The following is a 22,483-nucleotide window of genomic DNA, read 5'->3' on the forward strand; positions in this document are numbered from 1 at the left end:
GTATATGAAAAAAAATCTAAACACTGTCTGGCATTGTTCAGGGGGCCGGACCAAATGTGGAGGCGGGCCGGATTCGGCCCGCGGGCCGTAGTTTTGGGACCACTGCTTTAAATGGACCGAAGTTGGTTTCCTCCCAGGGGTGAAAACACTCAAGTGAATCCCAGTGCAGACCAAATACCCAGACCCACTTCTTGGCCAACTTCTAAACCAACTCTGGTGCGTTTCACCTTTGGTGAGAATAAAGACAGGCCTTGATCCAAACCAACTACAGGAAATATACATCTTTTTGGACTTCATGAGCCAACTTTGCAGGCCATTAGGATAAAGATGAGTCCTTCAGTGTTGCCACCATTACCACTGCATTTACTGGTTGGACTGAACTTATACCCGATGTTCTTTTGCCGTTCATTCAGCTGCAGTAGCATTTACAGACACCATTCAGGGTTTCCCCCAGAAATCTTGCTAAGCCCAGTGGTTGGGGTGCCAAGTCAGTCCACTGGCGGTTCACCGTGTTTTTGTATTAAAAGATGTTAAGTTAACAGGAAATGTAAAAATATTACTGGGTAATTATATGTTACAGGAAAACATCACTAGTGAAATGCTATTTAAACCCACAACTAGTCTTAAATACAACAAATAAAAAAATACAATTAAAATGAATATCAATTATCTGCACTTCTGTTTAATCCAAATTAAGTCAGCAGCTCCTGATGTGTCCCTGAAGCCTTTATCGGGTTGCAGGGGCCCCATAAAGGCTAATATTTTAACACAGACCACAGATACGTAAATGTAATATTTGTTTATTGAGATCATCAATGCTGCTAAATTGGATTTAATGGTTTCAGCATACATAAATTAAAAGATTTTAAATTGTTGGCAAGTTAACTTTGTAAAAGTTCAAAGAACAATATTCATAGTTAGATTGTTTTGTTACCACAGCAGCAATCTGATGCTGTGAGTTTAATCTTTGAGTTTGAGCTCTAGTAGTGCCCCTTTTTCACCGCCTCGGCTCGGCCCGTCTCGGCTCGCTTTCTGAGCGTTTCCACCAGCTTTTTTTCGGGACTGCCAATCATCGAACAGCAGCAAAGCTTCCGTCACCCACAAAAGCAGGGCAGGTGTACCAACTATCTGTCATACCCGTAAATCCAGCATACCTTATGGCAGAGGTTCCCAAACTATGGGGCGCGCCCCCTAGGGGGGGTGCTGTGTCATTGCAGGGGGGGCGCGGGAAGCCGTCTGAATGAAAAAAAAAAAAACATGAACACTGTATGCGCTGGGTTTTTACCTTAGAATGGCCAACTCTCTGTTATTCCTATGTAAATTTGATACAGTAGAGGCTTCCACACTTCCCATATTTGTGTCCTCTGTCACTTTTATCAGCAGTTAAAACTGTTTAATCCGTTGTTAGCATGTTGTAACCTGTTTTTCCGAGCCGCCTTTAAACGCAACATGAGCACTACAGGTGTAAACCCAGCTCGTGCTGGGTTTACACCTGTGAAGGAGACCTGCTGCTGCTGTGCGGAGCTACGTAGGTTTGTGTTAGAATCACGGCAGCAAACCAGCAAAACTTTTCAGTTTTTCTCTCCAAACTAACCGACTGAGTTGAGTAAAGCTGTTGGATGCAGGTAATGTTAGCTAAAAGATGACTAGCTAATATCAATACAGAACCTTAAGCTTAACAAGCACCTTGTAGGCTACCGATGTTGGTGTCTATTTTCAGCTACGTACATTCATTTAGCCCCCCCAAAAAGTCCATGCTCCCCCCTCCCCCCCCTCACACGCGTCCTTTCAACCAGACAGCCATTTGTAGTCCATAGGGGGGGCGCAGAAAATGTTTGGAAACCACTCGGGGGGCGCAGAAGAAAAAGTTTGGGAACCACTGCCTTATGGTAATGCGCATGCACACATCAATGTTATGTCACATACTGCTTACTCAGCAGATTTCTTATAAATCCGTCATACCTGTAGAAGTTTAATTTTGTGTTTTATTTCTCAGAAGTTTACAGTAAATTTTATTTAATTAAGCTGCTATGTTACTCAAACATATTAACATAAATGAGTTTTGCTGTTTCCAATATTATTACCATACTGTAAACAAGACATTAGTCCCGTTTAGCGTCACTATTACTATAGTAGTAATACTGTTTGACTACAAATTTGATCTCCCGCGGGATATTTTGTCCCTATAGCTAATCTACCTTTTTAATATTTTAATACTTCTTTAGAAAACTGCATGGGATATGTCCTTAAAAAAAGCACATGAATAACGTTGGATGCTGACCGAAGCTGTGTTAGGCAACAAGCAGAACAACACCTCTTTCTTTACACTGCGTGGAAATAACTAGATTTTTCTCATTTTGTTATTTTTTTTATTCACCGTAAACTTCTGAGAAATAAAACACACAAAATGAAACTTCTACAGGTATGATGGATTTATAAGAAACCTAACATTGGTGTGCGCATGCGCACAGGGTCGCAACTACATATTCAGGTGGATGCGAAAACATAAATCGGCTCCCCACCCAAAGGAAAGTATGTGAGGTGAAGGAGCACACGCGCTACATTTCTCAGGTGGATGATGCGTACACAACATACGCTCGTTCTACCCCCCCAACACGAAGGTACGTGAAAGGTAAAACTCGCTACATTTACCCCGTTATGGGCGCGAGGTGAAGGAGCGTAAGGGCACTCAAGTGGATGCGAACACATCATCAGCGCGCCACTCCCTTGAGACGGGGTTTTGTCGCCCCCTCTGGTGCAGCGCCCATATGCGTTGCATGCGCTGCATGCCCACTTTTTGCACCACTGCATGTGCATTACCACAAGGTATGCTGGATTTACAAGGTATGACAGATAGTCAGAACACCTGCCCAGCAGGGCCGGCCCATGTCTATGGCCGGCCCTGCTTTCGTGGGTGACACAAGCTTCGCTGCTGTTTGATGATTGGCCGTGGGCCGTGGTCAGTCGGAGCAGCAAAGTGAGAAGAAAAACGAAGGCGCAACGTTTCAAACTCGCTACAACTAGAAAGTGATGGAACATACAAATAAGCGATGAACAAAGATGTCGGCTTTTCTTTGCATCAGATTTCAGTAGCAGCTTGATGGAGCCATGAGGAATGAGTAGTTTTTGTCAATGTAGCGGAGAGAATGGAAAGCCTCGTTTGCCACTTCGGAGCCCGAGAGCAGCTAAGAGGCGGCTCAGATGCAGCTGACGCCGCTGCTGCTCTCCGGCAGCCAGGTGAGCAGTTTGTAGATATATTTGTCTGGTTTTTACTATACAGTATTTAAGGTTGCCTACACAGTGATTCTTGAGAATAGGGACAAAACAGGTCCTATGGATAAAGCACAAAATTTGAATAAAATATACACAAAATATAATTTTTTCAAATATCTGACTAAACTAACCTGGGTCACGTGAGCACAACAATGTATATTTTTCTTTTTTTTGCTGAATATTTTTTATTTTAAACATTGTAGTCGGTGGATGATGCCTGTAAAATCCCTTGTCCTGGAGTAGAACTCAACACATTATAATAGTTTAAAACAATTAAAGAAATACTAAAATTATATATTATGACAAGTATAAGTAGTCATACAAATAATTATAAAAGTATCAATAAATTGAATTAAAAATAATTTTTATATATTTTCCAACTTCATTGAAATTTGTCCCGAGTTTTTGTCAACACCGTCAGACATGAAGAATGTAAAAAAATCAGGCATTATTGGGGGGCACCAGCACTTCTGAGGACCCTATGACCACTTCCTTTCTCTTCCTTTGCTAAGAGGGCTAGTTAGCTCTGGTTATCTTATGTTATTCTTTAGTTTTTTCTTTTTATTCCTAAGTTGCTCGTCACAACCATGATGTGTCAACACCATAACTGACAATTTTCAAAACTTTGATGAAATTTTGTGAAATAAAAGCTTAATTTTGGTAAACTGTAAAGATTTCATGGACCTGATGAGCTACAATATGGCCTCCTTCAGAATCACGTCATATAAATTGAGGTAGTTTGGCTTTTTGTCAACTCCGTCAGATGTCAACTCCGTCAGAGTTTCTGTGACTCTTTCAGTGAAATTGTTGTCAAATCTCACTTAATTGTGCAATTAATTGATTTTAATGTATTTTACATAAATTGCATTACTTCACAAGTATCAAGTTTTTCATTTTACTCACTAGTTTGTCACCACCTTCTGTGTCAACTCTGTCATGCACTGTCAACTCCATCAGATGGACTTTTTGTTGTTTTTTGTTTTAAATAATATTTCTTTTGTTTCTTGAGAAGCATTTGTCTGTAAAATGAGTAAAAATATCACTAATAGGGTATTTTAAAAATCATTTTATATTTATTTTTGTCAGATGGTGATGACAAAGTTCTGGGTAAGGTCGATTAAAAATGTAAATTTTAAAAAAATGTTGCAAGTGGGAGCCTGCACCTTAGCATCTTTACATTTCCAAAACATTATTTGTCATATACATATACATAAGGTTGAGAAATAATAATAAAAAAATATGGGAAAATTAAAACCCATTTTGTCCCTATTCTCAAGAATCACTGCTTAGACATACAGTCATGGAAGACATTTGAAACATAAAATCTGCTGTAAACACAACATTTTCTGAAGATACTCAGTTGCACATTCCTCAGTTATAAATAATTGTCAATATTGTACAGCATGTAGCCCTTCTTTTGTTTATGTTTAATCTTTGCATGAATCTACATCAGGGGTGCCCAAACTTTTTGAGAGCAAGATCTACTTTTTCTCTCACCAGCCGCCTGAGATCTACCTCATGACACAAAGACATAAAAATTGCAAATTAAACTCTATTGACTTATTTTATATGTGAATATACATCAGTTATAGCAGAAATAAGGCAAGGCAAGTTTATTTATATAGCACTTTAAAACAGTACCACTGACCAAAGTGCTGTACAATCAAAAAATTAATCAAATAAAAATCAAAATTAAAACACACTATAACCAACAATACAGTGACTTAGAACACCCTATACAATACATAAACATACCCAGATAAATACAGGAAAGCAGCAGCTCAAACTGAATCAAAGGCCAACCGAAAAAGGTAAGCTTTAAGAGCAGATTTAAAAATAAAAAAAAATAAAAATAATAAAGTGACAGAAAACCTGATGCAGTTTCTTCCTCAGTGAGATTCTGACAATGGGAGCAGGTTACTGGTTTCTCAGTCAGAAGCTGGTTGCAAACCTGAGGCCAGCAGGTGTCGGTCAGTCATGGTAGATCTGAAATTTGGTTTGATGACCTCAATATGAGAAACTAACCAAAGAGCCCAGAAAAGGTAAAGGCAAATCTTCTGAAGTCGGGATATAATTAATTTAATTTCACATAATTATTGCGGTAGAATTAGTTAAAACTTAATGAAATATATTTGTCCTATTTGATGTTTGTTGTGACGTATACTCACAAAGAATGAGGTAATTAGTCCAAGTTTGTCGTTTATTGAATGTTCAGAAACTGCAGCGGGTGTGATGAGCCACAGCAAAGGTAAACAAAGGTAAAACAACCCGAACAGACAATCAACTCAAAACCACTCCTACCTTTTTACTCTCTCTCTCTTTGTCGTTTAAGCCACCCGTTGCTGTGGCAACCGCCTGCGCCCCGTAAGCAGAGCAAAGATTACATTAAAAACACAACATTCAGTCCGTTACAATATCAGGTTTCCAGGCTTGATATTTATTCCTCGATTATTAATAAGCCTCTCATGAACATAGCGGTGGTTGAGTAGCTCATTTAAACTCCTGCTCTGCTCGTCAGTCGGACTTTGAGTCTCCTTTTTTTCCCCTTTTTTTTGTTAATGGAACCGAAATGCACTGAACTGCGCAACACCTTGTTGAAACAATAATTACTGAGATTATTAATTTTAACATGTTTTGTTGACTTTTTATACTTATTCTTTTTTAATGAAGCTACAAACGTTTAGGATCTTAGTGAATATTTTTGATAAGCCTATCAGAAGAGGAAGCGCTGGTCTCAGCGTCGTGGCGGCATTCAGTTTGTCACCTGCCGAGATTGACTCAAAACCTTTCCGCGATCGACCACCTTGATCGCGATCGACGTATTAGGCACCCCTGATATACATGCTTTGATTGTTTCTCATTTTGCTATTGTTGCACCGGAGTTTCCCCCGTTGTGAGATAATAAAATATGTTATATGATATTCTATTATTGTAAAATGGCAAGATGTCAGTTTTATAATTAAATGGTTATGAACTATTAATTGTGGAGGACATAAAAATGAACAATAAACCTGAAGAAAACGACAGTGGTATTTATCCATGGCTGTATGTCTGCATAGCACTAAAACTTACAAGAAATTATGTTTTGTCTTTAATTTACACCACTATTCCAGTTATTTATAATTGTTTATGTCAGAATGGTAAAAATATAAAGTAACTTGTGTGTTTTAAATCATTCCTTTGTAACTTCCACATCAATAATTGTTACGTATCTACATTTATGTGCTATAAGCTATAACATCTGATTACTTGCAGGGAACAGAAGAACATGGCTGACATGATGAACGATGAGGAGAACCATCAGAACAACTGCATCTCCTACAGGAGGAAGCAGCTACCAGCAGAGATGGCAGAGCTCCATGGAGAGTATTATATAAATATTTCATTGACACTTAACATTATAGATTACCAATGAAGGTATCCAAACATGAATACATTATTCAGCAAACCAAACATTTTGATGTTTTCAGGGTTGCTATTAACAAGAACCCAAAATACAAGTCATGTTTGTTAATTTCTATTTTATCCAACATCATTCTATCCACTCACTGTTTATCTGTCTTCCTGGAGAATCTTCAATGTAAGAAAGTGAGAAAATGTGTCCAAAATCTGTAACCTTAATTAGTGATAAACAAGACTGAGTTTAAACTTTTAAGCCCCCGATCAATTCTTAGTGACCAAATGTAAAAACATGGAAGGTTTGATTAAAACTAGGACCAGTCACATTAGAAGGAATACGGCTTTATTTGTTCTCAGTATAACTTGAACGTCAGATGAATCATAATTAAACGTATTGAGAAGTTAAAAACAACAGATTGTTAATGCACTTCAACTCTGTAAGAACATCAGACACATTTTTTTTTTATCAGAAATGTTTCATCAGCATATTGAGCTCATGTGATTCCTGCTCCAGACAGGTGAAGGTCTCTGGACATGCTGAAGGTAAACACTGACCAGTAGTCAGGAAGATGGACACTGATGAGACATCCTACAACTCAGAGGCTGAAGGAAGAACCTCACTGATGGTCTGCAGTGGCATTTTGCCAACATCTGAAAACACATTGGAATATATTATGAATGTGCGGCGCCAACACGCAATTCTGATGCTATTAAGTTATTTGCAACACCCTGTCTAAAATTAAAACATGCATATTCGGCACTGTATTACAAGTTTTATAGTAGTTTAATACAAAAATCATCGTTAGCTTACCTGCACCGTCTGAGCCACCTGCTTTCCTCATGGGAAGGACAGCAGAGATCAGTTGTTCTCCTGGCCATATCGCAGCATTCCTCCCACCGCACATTTTCTTGAAGTCTCAGAAAAATCACAATCACAGGCTGTAAAACAATAGTTCAGCTTTCTCTTCTTCTTTTGTTTCAGAAAAACAACACGCGGTAAGAAACAGAAGCACGGTGCCTGGAGGCGGGGCGCTATACCCCCCCCCCCCACCACCAGGAGGTGTCACTCTGCTACAGAGCCGAGACAGACGGTGGAAAGGCGGTCACTCTGAAGTAGAGTCAGGCTGCTGAAGTAGAGCCGGTGGAAAAGGGGCATATTTGTTCACAAATACAAATTAGTAAACAGCAATTATAACTGATTGCTTTTTAGGCTGGCCAATTAAACTACTCCCCCTCTCCCAGATTTAACTAAATCTAACACAGAAGCTGTTAGAGGTGCTGATGTTTTTAGCAACAAAAGGGGCCCCCAAGTCAATTTCTGCTCAATGCCTCATACAGCCTTGTACCGGCCCTGCATGATGCGCACTAAATCCGCAGCACTGCGCAGAGATGTGCAACAGTAGATTTAATTCAATGCTGCTAATGTGGCTTTAGGAGCTCTTCCATTTCATGTCTGAGTTTTTAATAAGGGGTCACAGAAACTGTTCTGGCTGCTGGAGTTAATGAGACGAGATTTTCAGATATCCACAAGGCTGCACGCGCATGAACTCTGACTGACAGCTGAATAAAAAGACAACATATTTGATACGGTTTGATGGATCGTGTAACCGGAAAAATAATACAAAACCAGCGTGATGCGTGACTACGAGGCAAGCGTGAAAGCTCTTCACCAGGCTGAACCTGCATGATGAGGTTAGCGCTGGTTCGTTAACCACTAACGCACCGGCCAACCGGGAACACATACATAAACTTTACAGCGTAGACCGACACAGAGCCACTTACTGGGCAGCATGTTGAGATGTAAACGCCGCACATAATTGTTCGTTCACAATTATAAATCATTCTCACCACTCCCTCAATGCACACCTCTGAATTTGTGACTACAAGTTATTTCTGCGGTTCATAAAGAGCTGCGCAACCAGAGCTAACACGTGGGTTTTAAACTCTTACCTTGAGTCCTCCAAAGAAACATAATTCCTCACAGGAAGTTGATGTAAATATCCATACAGGAGGTGAGCCTGTGTCCAATTTGAGTGAAAGGAGGTGCGCGCAATATGCGCTGAGGTAAAGTTCATCAAGCAGCCCCAACGCGCGAGGCAACGTGCAGAGGCGTCAACTGTGTTATTGGTCCGTGTGCTGCTGGCTTTAAATGCATAAACTATAAACCTATCTATTATAAACCTATCCTTTAGGAATAAATCTGCTCCGCTAGTGAAATGCTCTGAGCAACAGAGACGCTTGCAATCCGGCTTAAAAAAGAAAAAAAAACAACAAAAAGAAAAAGGAAAAAAGAAAAGAAATTAAGAGATATTAAAAGAAACATAAAAAAGCAATGAAACAAAGCCTGCTGGGAGAATGGGGGGGCTAGTAAAGCAGGCTTATAAGACATTGGAGGAAACCCTGCGGTTTTGTGGTGTATTGTGGTGCTAAGCTGTTCAGTGATTTATAAATTAACACTATTGTTACAGCCAGCGGCCTTGTATGTTTTTCTTTTCTTTTCCTTTTCTGTATATCTGCAGTTTTTCAGCTTCTATTCAAATTGACTCCACTTGAAAGTGGATGGAGCCCTGCCTTCCTGTGCCACTCCCTGAGGCCTACAGCAATTGGCTCACCAATTGTCACCTCCACCAATCCCTGATGAGGCCTCCTTCTTTTAAACCCAAGACTTCCTGGGAGAAGGCGTGGCTGATTCTTTGTTGAGACAGCTTGCCTCTTTGTTGGGTATCTGACTGCTGTAAACTCGCCTTGTCTTTTTGCTTTTGTAAGCTTTGATCGCTTTTGTAACTTGCTCTGTCCCTGTGAGGGGGATATTTGTATCTCTGCTAGAGTTTTGTAGTTTATTTTGTTTAATTTTGTTTAACCTGGACTTGAAGTCCATTTTTGTTTGGTTAAGTGCTTTGGTACAACATTGCTTGTTTTGTGGATTTTGTTTTATTTAGTACATTTTTGGTTGTAAGTCCCTACATTTTTATTAATTTTAATTTTACCTTTTTATTTTGTCAAACCCAAACACTAAATCTCAAACTGTTAAACCTTTAACATCCAGGTTTCTTTAATGTTACTTCCCCTCCCCCTGGCTGAGCTGGGTTGTAACAGTATTTTAAAGTCTGTTCTCTCAGTGGAAAGACTTTGGATCTGGGGTGATGTGCTCCATCTTCCTGGTTTTAGAGAGAACTCCAGCAGCACCGTTCTGGATTAGCTGATCAGATTTTCTAGACGGACCCATGAAGACATTGTTGTAGTAATCAATGCGACTAAAGACAAACGCATGGATGAGTTTCTCTAGATGTTGCTGAGACAGTAGTCCTCTTCTCCTAGAAATGTTCTTCAGGAGATAGAAGGCTGACTTTGTAACTGTCTTTATGTGGCTCTGAAGGTTCAGGTCAGAGTCTATGAACACACCCAGAATGGTACTAAAGTTGTAATAACAGCACAAACATGCACAAAAGAAATGCAGCAAGCAGGACTTCCATGTTTGTTTTTTTCATGTTTGTGTTTTGTCCCGCCCCTGCTGACCATCTATCCAATGGGAGCAGTGATCATCACTTTTGTGGCTTTGTTTACAAATTACAGTCTACTTGGAAAAAAAGTCGCACCAAACAGAAAAGCCTGAATTGCAGATTCCCCTGATCACAAGATTTTGAACCAGCAAACAACGACTAAACCAGTGGTTCTCAACCTTTTTTTGAGGTACCGAACCCACCAGTTTCATATGCACATTCACTGAACCCTTCTGTAGTAATAAATAAAATTAAAATCAGATTTTTGTCACCCCCCATCCCCCAAATTCAAGACATAGGGGTGACCCACTAAGTCTTCTTAAAAGGTAGAGTCTCTGAGAACAGTTCTTTAAAATATAGTCAGTGTTTCAGCAAAGTTGAGTCGACTGTCCAGGAACGACCCAAGGTATTTAAAATTTTCCACAGTTTCAACAGGTTGGCCACTGAGAGAAACTGGAACCACTTTAAGGTTTTGTTTAGATCATTTAATTAGCTCTACATTCTTAAGATAATGAAAAATTAATAATAAATAATAAAGACTTTGTCGTATTCTGATTTAGTAATGTAATTATCTTAGTTGTGTTACCACCCCCACACCACTAGAGGTAGTAGCAACCCTGAAAAGATGCGACGGAGCAGATTTAGAAGTACACCGAAAGCTACGGTGAGTTTTGCTGAAGTAATTAAAGACACAAGTTCAAATCCACGCTGAGAGTGGAGCTCCTCCAATCAGTGCTCCTCCGCAGCTCTGATTGGCTCAGCAACGTAACGTGATCCTCTGCAGCAAGTGATGGCAAAGCGGGGCGTCATCACGACTTTACACAAGTGTGTCTTTACCTCCGCGGCAGAGGCTCTGCCGAACCCCTGAGACCGACTCATCGAACCCAGGTTTAGAACCACTGGACTAAGCAGAGAACCTCATTCAGAATGAGGTAAGAAGTGAGCTGAACGCTCATCCAATCTATACTGAGATCCTCCAGGGAACAATAACTGAAGGTGTCCAAGTGACATTTCACTTCTTATTACAGTGGATCAGCTGAAGGCCCACACTGGCTTACAATGCATTAGGAGCCTGAGGACTGAATTAGAGCTGCTCCACTCTCAGCAGCCACACACACCTGTGGGCTGAGGTGTGGGCGGCAGGGTCTCACACTGAACTTCTAATTAAAATCTAGCAGATGGATTTAATGTTTGCTGTCAGAGAGGAGAGACACACCTGCACATCTACACAAGTACAAGCTGAGCATGCAGACCGATGGAAACGGCTCAGCTGTAGCCTTGGTGGTGACTGTCACTGTGTTACAGTACATCAGCAGCTCCATTTTCTACTGGACAAATGAGTGGCAGCCTGGCTTACTGAGATAATCCTCTGTGGGAGCTCTTGTCCCTCCATAATATGAACTGAGGTTGGTCCAGAGAGAGAGAGAGCTCACTCATTTTTTTTCTTTATGAAATCTAACTGCAGAGAAGTACAACATAGTAGAGCTATTCATGTTGATGTGTGTATGATGAACAGAGAGGGGAATGTAAATCATGCTTACCATTTCTTTGTCAGTTGTTCTTGAGGCCAGGGCCTCATTCTTTGCTTCAAACTCAGCCTGGATGTTGTCTCTCCGTCTCATCACAGCCTGGAAGAAACGCAAACATTTATTGGACTTGAATGTTGACCCACAGAAAGCCACCTACTGGCTAACTAGTGTAAGCAAAGTGTAAGCATTGGAAAATATTTTGAAACCCAAGTCAGATCAAATTTATTTATCAAGCACACTTCAAACTGGAGTAAGTAACTTTTACAAAAATGATTTTTACATATTTATTTAAACTATTACCATGTCCTGACAGCATTACATGAGACAGATGATCTGTGAACAAATCAATCTCCTCTCAGTGTAGTTTGCAGAAATGCAAATACAAGACAACTGTAATGGAACATTTTATAATGTGCTCCTCACCCCTCTTGTGCTTTAGATTGTGTCTACATAATCTTATCATGAGATTGGTCAAACTGCTCTCCTATAGACTTCTACAGTGCCATATAACAGCAGGAGTTCTTTGATCCTGCAGACTAAGTGTTACTCCCCCAACGTAGAAGTCATCTGCCCTCTTTAGCATCAGAGAACAATCTCCTTTCCTTAACAATAGACAAATGGCCAGACCATCCATGTGGGGCTCCACATAATTGTTGGTACATAACAATCAAGGATTCAACCCTCTAGTCCAATCAAGTCTCTCTTCTCTGACCAGAACCTATAAAAGGAAGCCAGATCCACTGTTGGTCAGAGCAGACTTGACAGACTCCGTATTTCTGTTCTCATCTTGCAAGGTTTTAATAAATTTCATATTTCTTCTCATCCAGACTCTTGTTAAAGTAATTTTTCCATGACAACCAAATAACCAATCAGAGCAAGGGGGAGGGTCTTGGAGCAACCTAGTTAACTCAAGCTTGTAAGAATTGGTTGGCATAAAATTATGACCATATGATGACCTTAGGTAAAAATAACACGGTAAGGGGACATGTCAGATGAAGCCTCGCTTTGATGCTCATGTTGTCTGGCTGAAAACCACGTGACCAACAACAAACCATGCCTCGCATTAAATTGGGTATGTCACTACTTCATTTTGCATGTCGATTTTCAAAATAAAAGCACAATGAGCCGTGCTGCTTTGTGGGTGGTAGGTCATTAGGTTGTGCAGCAGCAGAGATAGTAGCATCTGAGGAGAGTATTTGTCGTCAGCAGTAGCTGAAGTGAAGCCAACGATAAGGAGGAAAACCTCTCCCATCTGGGAATACTTTGAAATGACTGCTCACAATAAGGTTCTATTTAAATAAAAATGATTAACTTTCATATTTTTATAGAATTTTTTTTAATTCTTGTTTGATCAAATAAAGAAACATTAATCTTACACATCAGAAACAGCCTGAAAGTAATTGGAAGGTTCAAATTCTCTAACTATGAGGGATCACAACCAGAACTCCCAGAAAAATAAAGTTAAAAACATTGTTTCAGGAAGTCACAAATACCATGTCTGCCTCAACAAGCAAAACTGAAATAAATATATCTTTATTGTCAAATAAGTTAATGGCATACAAGAAAACACAATCTTAGATGACGACTAAGAACAGGATTACTTTGAGTACAAATCACGACAAAGTTAAATTGGGTTCAATAGACCTCACATGGGTTTGATAAAACAGTATCGTTGCACATTCAAACACTACTATCTTCTAATATTTTTGAAGTATGACTTGCTTGAGTGACAAGGCTGTCACAGTCTTAGTGCAGCAGCAGATGCTACCTGTGATTAAAGCATGGAGTAATGAACCTTTGGCCAAAGCAAAAGGCTAGAAACCTTCATTGCTTCATGAGGCTTCATTTGGCCTTCACTACAATCAGTTCACTACAACACCAACACCCTCAATAAAAGAATGGAAATCTCACCCTGCAGCAAGGGAAGAGGTGCACACCAAGAACACCAACTGCCATTAAACCACCAAAAAGCTGCAACACACATGCTGCTGATTGGCCAAGAGGCCCTGAGATCAGGTGCAACCTGAAAGGGAGAAGCATGCATGCAGATACCAGTCCATGCAGCATCAGCTCTAAAATGTGTTGTTTAGCATTTTATGTAAGCAAGTAAGAGTTCAGTCTGGGCACAGATCAAATAAGCAAAGCTAAAACAATTTAAAGATTATTCTTTTGTTTTTGAATTGTTGATGCTTAAACTGTTCCCAGCTGGAGCGGTCTAGAGCCACCCAGAGCTGAGGCCATTAGTGATTCAAATTTGATTGCAGTCAGTGGTTTGAGCACTTCTCTTCTATTCTCACCTTCAGAGTGTCGGCACAGAGGACATACTCGTGCAGGGTAGGGACAAGAACCTCAGACAGGTGTTGGATCTGCTCCTCTGTCTCCTTACTGCACCTCTCCACACAGCTACCAACACCCTTCAGTGGTTCTGCCAGGAGTTCCTCTGACTCCGCCCACTGGAAGTAGGTAGGACCATACTGCTTCAGCTCATCCATGTATTCTGAAAGCACAAAGAAGAGAGAGAAGCTTTGAATATTTTAGACATGGTCTCCAATACATCCACAAATTTGCAAATTTCAAGCAAATAATTGAGAATTACGTTTCACATAAAAAACTGCAAATCCTAAACCACGATTAGGCAGGGGCCTACTGTACCTACATCCAAAAACAATTAGAATTCTAACCTGCATTCAGGTGGGGCTTATTTGTCAGGTTAAAGTACTTTTAGAAAATAAACTTTAAGCAAGTATTAAACATTCTTCTCATTAAGCCAATTCTTTTGCATTGTAATGTTTTTCATGGGTCTGATGAAATATTCTAAGCTTAACCTGTTATCTGGCAGTACCAAAATCACCAAAAATGTCAGAAAAGGTATACCCAAATTAAATCAGTTGCTGTTCCTGAACAATTTAGAGTACATGCAAAAGCTTGGTCTCTTTATGAAGATGTCAAGCTAATTTTTTTTATACAGTCAAAAATGTTTTAACTTTAAGTAGTATGTAGCTATTATGTTTGGATAATAAATGTATAATAAAATTGATTCTACGATCTTTATTGATTTTTTTCCCCCCTCGGCTTATATCCGTAGTTTTTACATGTCTGATTTGTGACGGTGTAGCAGCAAGACTCCGCCTCCCCCAGTCTCACTTTCCACTTGTGCTTAAAGTAATCATTATAAACTACACACCAGTTTTTAAATTCTGTTAAAAGGCCAAATAAAACCAGAGTTATGCTAAGATAAGCAAATCATATTTTTCCAAATGTCAGAGAAATGTCAAAAACCGGCTTTTCTGGGAATGTGAAATGGAATGAGGTTCCAAACGTAAAAAATGAAACGCACAATTACATTCCTTTGTTTTTGGAAATCTCAAATTTTCAATAAATAACGATGGGCTGTATTTGTTGTTAAGAAACGAAGTAAAGTTGGGCAAGTAACCATGAAAGAGAAGCAGTAATGGAGAAGCGGCACGAATGGAGCAGCGGCAAATATAGATAGATCGCAAAACTAATGCAACGTTTGGATATTGGGACAATCAGTGGCATCAATTTCGTGATTTGTTTTTAGCTTAGTGGTTTCTGATATGTATATAATGGATTATGTGAATAATGAACGTGTAGCCGGCAGTGGCGCTCTGTTTTGAGTCGGAAGATGAAGAGGGGAAACATGATGACGATGGCAGATAGATCATTCTTATTAGCAACTGACAGAGTATCAGAGACTGAGAGTACAATGAGATCATGGCAGTCTGAGAGGCAGCTACTCAGAGATCCAAAGAGGGGAATGGCAGTGCTGCGCAGCTGCAAGGAGTTAATCACTACAGGGTGAGGCAGAGCCACTCCCCCAGCAGCTACTAGTAAATAGCTTACAGCCATGGCTAACTCTGGGAGCCAAGGAAAAAAAGCCTTTTTCAAATAGTCCAAAAGACTTTTTTTTTTTTACTTCTTTTTTTTATAATGTTATAAAACTGTGTTGCTTGCAATATTTTTAAACCAGTTTAAGAAGTGTACAGTATATATTGTCATTCTAAATAATAAAAACCATTTGTTATAAATATTTGAGGATTTCACAGTGAAAGAATTTACTTTTTTCCCCAAATCGGATTTTGTTCTTCTGTGACTCAAGGTTCAAAATGGAAGCACAGTATGTCCAACAGTAAAAAAATAATAAGCGCAATCATTTGCATATTGAGAGTCTACAGAGGCTGAAAATCTCCCCACTCAGTTTCCAGGTCACTGTTCAAACTTTGAGCTTCATTCTCACCACATCTTTGATTAATTTTGTCTAACTGTAGACTCTAAGTCTCTGTCCAATCAGAGCCAGGTATTGTGTAGTTGATGTTTTTAATCAGTTTTCAGTTAATTAAATCCAAGTCTATGGAACAGTCACAAAATGTCACCAAAATCACTCTGTCCCTCTAAAATTTTTCAGAAAATCAAAAAAGTGTATTGAATTGTATCATTTGCCGAACATTGTGATATATATCGTATCATAAACAGAATATCATATATCGTATCGTAAGATTATTATATCGCTACAGCCCTAGTTTAGAACACAAAAGAAATTCAAATATTGTGCTTCACCCAGATTTTTCATTTTTATTTCTATGTAAATGCACATTGAGTGCTGAATGTATGGACTGGAAAATACAATAAAACTGTCGAATAAAGTATTCTGCTCATGGATTTCAAGATTGATCAAAATAGCACAAAAAGAAATGTCATTTTGAACATGTTTATTTATGAGGATGTACAGATGTTGTCCAAGTGTGCCATTTGGAGTCTCCATTTGGAGTCTCCAAATGGCACACTTGGACAACACCTGATATACAGACTTCTAATGACTGTAACTTCTCAGTGCTTCAACATACAGTCATCAATGAGAGAAAGAAAGATGATGACCAGAGGACACAACATTACCGTTAGTGGAAATTACTTAGAATTATATAAATAAAATAGCATACGCTACCCCCCTTCTCCCCAGTTCGCCCCCAACCTTCTCTCATTCTTCTTCAAACCCCCCTCCCTTTATTACCCCACCCCACGCTCTAACGGTACGCTAACCCCCCCACCTTCTCTCATTCTTCTTCGACTCCCCCTTCCCCCCCCCAGCGGTACAATAACCCTCCCTCTCCTTCGCACTCTGATGGGGGATGTTTCTGTAGCCAGAAACATCCACCCCCACCCCACCCTGTCGCGGACTCTTACGGTACGCTCCACCCCCTTGGCTCTGACTGTAGCAGCGGAGGACTAAAAGTTTCCAGTATTCTCAAATTCAAAACTTAGGAGCACTCTTACAGCCATAATTGTCCACTCCCGTGAGTTGTGTTGAAGTTCTGTTGAAGAAATACATCCAGTTTTGACACATTCTGACAACGTGTCTTGGTAAACACCTTTGCGCATGAGGGCGCACAGAGCCTGAGTTTCCCCTCAGCATGATGCAGCAAAGGCACACAGATTGCGCATGGTTACTCATACAGCTGGTGGATTCATGTCAAAACAAATCCCAAGGTGCCATACATCCTTGTGACAGAACGCGTGTTGGGTACACATCTGTGGCTTTAGATTTAGTCTCCGAGTTGACCAGTCAGAAATATTCCAGAAAGAATACAGGCATGTCAAAATGAGCTCAAGTCGCTCTCTGGAAATTATTGGCTTGGGAAAAGCCATTTCATAACATTACTGGTCGAATGCGGTGTCAATCAAAAGGGGGGGCTCTAGGCTACCACATAAAAGCGTCATAATGGACACCGGCAGAGTTTAAAGAGGAGAAGAAGGCAGAGAATTCAGACAAACTAGATTTGTCCCATCGATGGGACAAAACGGTTAAGAAGTTAAAAGTCTTAAATTCATTAACTGTAGCCATAAAATCATAATTAACAGAAAAGAAAGTTTTGGTCTGTGTGGCAATAATCTAATGTAATGCGTTTGTCTCAGAGACAAAAGATGAACTTTTAATACTATTCTCACTTATTGGATATGACAAATTGATTTATCAAACTTGTCTCGTTCACTTTCTGGATACACGTAACATTAATACTGGATAAACTTACCATAACTTGCTAAATGACGTCTATAAAACTGAAGTAAACATGACTTTTGGCCATCTCTCACATAGGTGATGCTTTTAGTGAACAATAAATCAGGATTAAAGCAGGATGAAGAAAAACAGAAAAAGGACATTCATGGAGGCACAGGAAGAGAAATATTTTCCATGACATCTGCTTTAAAGCTGGAACTGTACCTCTATGTTCCTTGATGATCCTGTGGGTGACTTTGTCCACAGAGCACATCTTGTTGCTGAAGTCGTCCACATACGCCTGCATGACGGCAAACTCCTCCAGCTTGCTCCTGAGGCCTCGCACAGAGTTGGCCATGGCCCTCATGGTCTCGCTCATCCTGCTCAGAAAACCTGGACCAAGTTTCCTGTGAGGAGCCAGCTCCTGCAACACACACACATCAAGACTTTTAAAGAGACGGAATCATAAAGAGTTTCTATACACTTCTCCTCCGAGCTTATTCAGATCAAGAAACTTATTCCATCCCCTTTTCAGACAATGAAGGAACCTGAAGTACTTAAAAAAACAACTCAGATTTCTAAAATACTTTAATGCAGTGGTTCCCAAACTTTTTCTCCTGGGCCTCCTCAGTGGTTTCCAAACATTTTCTGGGCCCCCCCTATGGATTACAAAAAGCTTTTAGGTTGAATGATGTTTGTTAGCGGTGGGGGGGGGAGGGGGGCATTGACTTTTTGGAGGGCAAAATGAATCATAGCTCAACATAGAAAACAACACCAGTAGCCTACAGGCTACTTGTTAGCAAGCTTAAGGTGCTGTATTGACAGGGGCGCGGTATAGGGGGGAAAAGTGATGACAATTTTAGGGGCCCTGACCAGCAGGGGGCCCTCCACAATTTAATTATTTATTAGCAAAACACAAAGAACTTTTCACAGTTTTTCCCCCAAACTAACTGACTGTTGAGTAAAGCTGTTGGATGCAGGTAAAGTTAGCTAAAAGATGACTAGCTAGCTAATATCAATACAGCACCTAAGCTTGTTAACAAGTAGCTTAGGCTACTGGTGTTGTTGTCTACGTTCAGCTACAATTCATTTTGCCCCCAAAAAAGTTGATCCCCCGCCCCTTGTTCGTCTGGAGCCAGAGCTGAGTATAACAGGGAGTCTCCAAGAATCCATCCCCCACCCCCTTCGCTTACACACATCGTTCAACCAGACAGCTATTTGTAAGCCATAGGGGGCAGAGGCAGAGCCAAAGGGGGGGACAGGGGGGCCAGTGCCCCCCCTGTCATCTGATTGGCCCCCCCAGTGGCCCTCCCTGATGACTGACATGTAACAGCACCAGGTCATTCCTGTACATTATTTGGAATCATTCTAAGCCAATATTAATCTAAAGAAGAAAAACAATAATAAATATATGAAAAGAAAATGTACAAAACTTTATATAAGTCCATGTGATGACATAAATAAATAGCTTTATATCAGGCGCGATACCAGCCTCCTTTATACTTGTACTCATAATAACGAGCTGACATTGATCTCCTGGATGTTTCAAATGTGCTGTGCTGTGGTGCAACTCAAAGGCTAAAGCCCTTCATACCTGGTGGTTGTAAAACACCAAGAAGTTATTTACTGAACTTCCACAAAAAAAAAAAAAAAAACGAAGAGGGGACGACAACGTTCGTAGTTTGGAGCAGAGGTGGCGCTAGAGTTTTTTCGTTGTCCGTCAAAGAAAAAAATATTTTTATTTCCAATTTGTAGTCATCAAACGAAACATTTAGTATTTCTCTGTGAGAACGTTTTTGCAATCAGGTAACATTTCACGAAATGACGTGATTAGAAGAGGCAGAACTCTGATCGTTTCCTGATCCCGCATCTCTTCCCTCGGCCTGCGGGAGAAAAACCCCGCAGAAGCGGATCAGCTGCGCTGGTCGCTCCAAAGCCTCTGGTCCGTTAAAGCGTCCAGATCAGAGATGATTCTCTGACAGATATTGTTCTTAGTATGATTAATAATTAGCTCCGCGATGTTCTCTGTTCTCTGTGCGTAAAGTTGAAACTGCCTGCGCACCAAGTGTCAGCTGCGCTTGATCACAGTCTGGACAGAAAGGAAATTAAGTGACTCCACTTAAATTACCATAAATTCACCCACTGCGGTCTGAACGCTCAGCTTCACAAATTCTTCCTGGTTGCATCTGCGGAGAAATCTGCGCTGGTTCATCGACATTTGGATCTGTATGAACCAAACCGAAGAATTGAACTCTGCGAGATTTTTTTTCCTTTTTTCTTTCTTTTTTTTTTTACCCTGTGCGCGGTTCGGGCGTTTTTACCAGGATTTTTTATTTTTATTTTTTGCATGGTTTCGCTTCTCCAAAACGGACAGATGTTACGTCTGCTGAGCTCCTTCTGAGCATCGCTCTCCTTCTGGGTGCGGGAGGGTAACATCTTCACGTCCATTTGTTAAAACTACAGGGCGAGTTAAGTTTAATTCTTCGCATTGGTTGAGCGGCGCACTGCGCATGGATCTAATTAACTTCTGCACCTTTTTTTATTTCCTCAAAATAAATTGATGGCTCCTCTGTTTAGACTATAAATGGATTAAAACAACGTTGCATTGTCTTTAGTTTTCTCTGTTCTGTACTGGAGACTGGAGTTAAAGGCACCATTTCAACTAAAGGTTTGCAATGATCTTCCTAACCAAGGTGTCCTGACCATAACTCTTCAACACGCTGTCAGCTCTCGGTCTGAAAGACGCATTTAGTTCAGTGTCCATGAGATGATATTCAGAAAGGATATTTTTATTGAATGATTTTAGTTGCCTCTGCAGTGAAATCTTTGCGTAAAGTCTGTCATGTCTCCATGTGAACCAGTCAAAGGTGTTTATATATATATATACAGTATATACACACTAGATAGATATATAGATGTGCGCAAGTAAATTTTGCCTTTTGCCCCCCCAGAGGTAGTCTTGGCCCCCCCTTGCCCCCCCCAACTTTAAAAGTCTGGCTCCGCCACTGATAGGGGGGGCCCAGAAATAGTTTGGAAACCACTGGGGGGGCCCAGGAGAAAAAGTTTGGGAACCACTGATTTAATCACCTAGATCGTTTAAAATCAATGTCAGAGTTTTGAAGCTATTGATCTTGAGAAGATGCTGTTATCAGCTGTAGACTATGATGCTGTCCCTCAACAGGCTTCAGTTGGTCCAAAATGTGGTTTTATCCTCAGTCTCTCAGCTGGCTGTCTGGTCGTTTTAGAATAGCTTTGAAACGTTTCTTCTTCATTTTTAACGCTCCTAATGGTTTCGCCCCAGCTGGTATGCCTGACATCACTGCGTCATGTTTTTCTAAATGTTCCAAGAACTAAGACTTTGGGTAGATCACAGCAGTCTACCCAAGATCTGCCTGGTGTAGATCCAACTTCCACTGGATCTACACCAGGCCACGGTCCTGGACCTTTAAATCAAAGCTCAGGACCTTTTCATTTTTGAAAAGCTTTTCATAATTATGTGACATTTCATTTCAAATTTCTAACTTGTATTCTTTCTTTGCACTAGAGTCGTTTTTTTGAAGCTCTTTAGCTGTGTGGCTCCCTGGCTGTTATATGAATGAATAAATTATTCCCCACCCCTCCCACTGTGCGTGTACGTCTATGAGAGAAACCTCTTCAGTGAGGAAGACTTTGAAGTGGTGGCTGCAGGACAGGATGGGGTGCTCGGTGATCCGGTTGAGGAAGCGGTGTAGTGCTTTCCTCCTGGTCTCTATGAAGTCGTCATTGAAGCGCTCCACCATGCTCTTCATCACAAACTTCTCTGGGAGAGGCTGCAAACATGCCAACATAGAAACTTAAATTTCTCCCAAGAAACCAATGTGATGAGGATGATGAGGATGAAGCATTTGGGGGCAGCAGCTCATGTAGCGTAGTACAAAGCTCTCAGGCGATCACCGTGTTTTCTGTCATGTCTGACACGTGGGGCTGGCTCTCAGTGCAGTGCTTACTTGGCTCTGTGTTGGCCTTCACTGCCAAGATAAATGGCCTGCCTAAAGAGCTTCAACCAGTAGATATCTGTGAGATCTGCCAAACACTGACCTGGCTGCTCTGACTAGGAGGATGTGACTGACCCAGTTCTCCTACAGCAGTGTCAAGAGCCTGTAACGAGCTCAGAATCGGTTGCTGAATGTAAAGACTTTCATTCTTTCTCAGCAAAACTCATCAAATTTACAAAGCATAAATGCTTGAAATATTGAACTCCACATGTAATTAATCTATAGCTGTGTTCGAATTCAGGGTCTGCATCCTTCGAAGGATGGATTTGTAGGCCGATTACGTCATAGCGTGGCGACAAGGCCTGTCCGAATTCAAAGACTCCTTCAAATGCATCCTTCTTTTCCTCAGATTTGAAGGATGGGTCCGGTGTATCCTTCACGGCCCACAATATCCCATTCACTTATCCCAACACCCACGGTTCCAACTGGGTGTTCAGGCAGAGCGTCATTGGCGGTGAATAGCGACAAATGATTTAGCTATAATACACTTTAAATGACACAACGTGATTTGGTACGTTTTTAGGCAAGAATGTAAGTGTGTAAATCTCAAATATCTGCTCGGTTCATCAATACATCATCTAATTACAATATTGCTCTGACATTTTCGGACCTGTCTGCTACGCTGCGTTAACAGCCAGCTCCCCTCCAGCTGTCAGCCGGCCAGGCGCTCCAGGTTCGGTACACCGAGACAAAACGCCTAACTTCTGGAACATTGTTAAAAAACTCCTACTAGCT

The 22,483-nt window shown here is 40.6% G+C and overlaps 1 protein-coding gene across 6 annotated transcripts in view; it reads right to left on the reverse strand.

Moving 5' to 3' along the window:
• The window catches only part of snx7 (sorting nexin 7), a 59,521-nt gene that overhangs the window by 22,913 nt on the left and 14,125 nt on the right, over positions 1-22,483 (reverse strand). For 4 of the 6 annotated variants that reach the window (XM_088001161.1, XM_088001160.1, XM_088001159.1 and 1 more), the window contains exons 4-7: positions 21,365-21,523; positions 17,940-18,138; positions 13,999-14,198; positions 11,714-11,800 (exon numbers count right to left, since the gene is read on the reverse strand). In XM_088001161.1, coding sequence (XP_087857287.1) covers positions 11,714-11,800; positions 13,999-14,198; positions 17,940-18,138; positions 21,365-21,523 — 645 coding nt within the window. Of the gene's footprint in view, positions 1-6,998; positions 7,324-7,483; positions 7,589-11,713; positions 11,801-13,998; positions 14,199-17,939; positions 18,139-21,364; positions 21,524-22,483 lie in introns of those variants that run through there. The other 2 variants (XM_088001163.1, XM_088001162.1) reach the window with 2 other exon arrangements.

The sequence above is a fragment of the Poecilia mexicana genome, unplaced genomic scaffold, assembly GCF_051168715.1.
Source record: "Poecilia mexicana isolate PSO_F unplaced genomic scaffold, ASM5116871v1 scaffold_20, whole genome shotgun sequence".
NCBI lineage: Eukaryota > Metazoa > Chordata > Actinopteri > Cyprinodontiformes > Poeciliidae > Poecilia > Poecilia mexicana.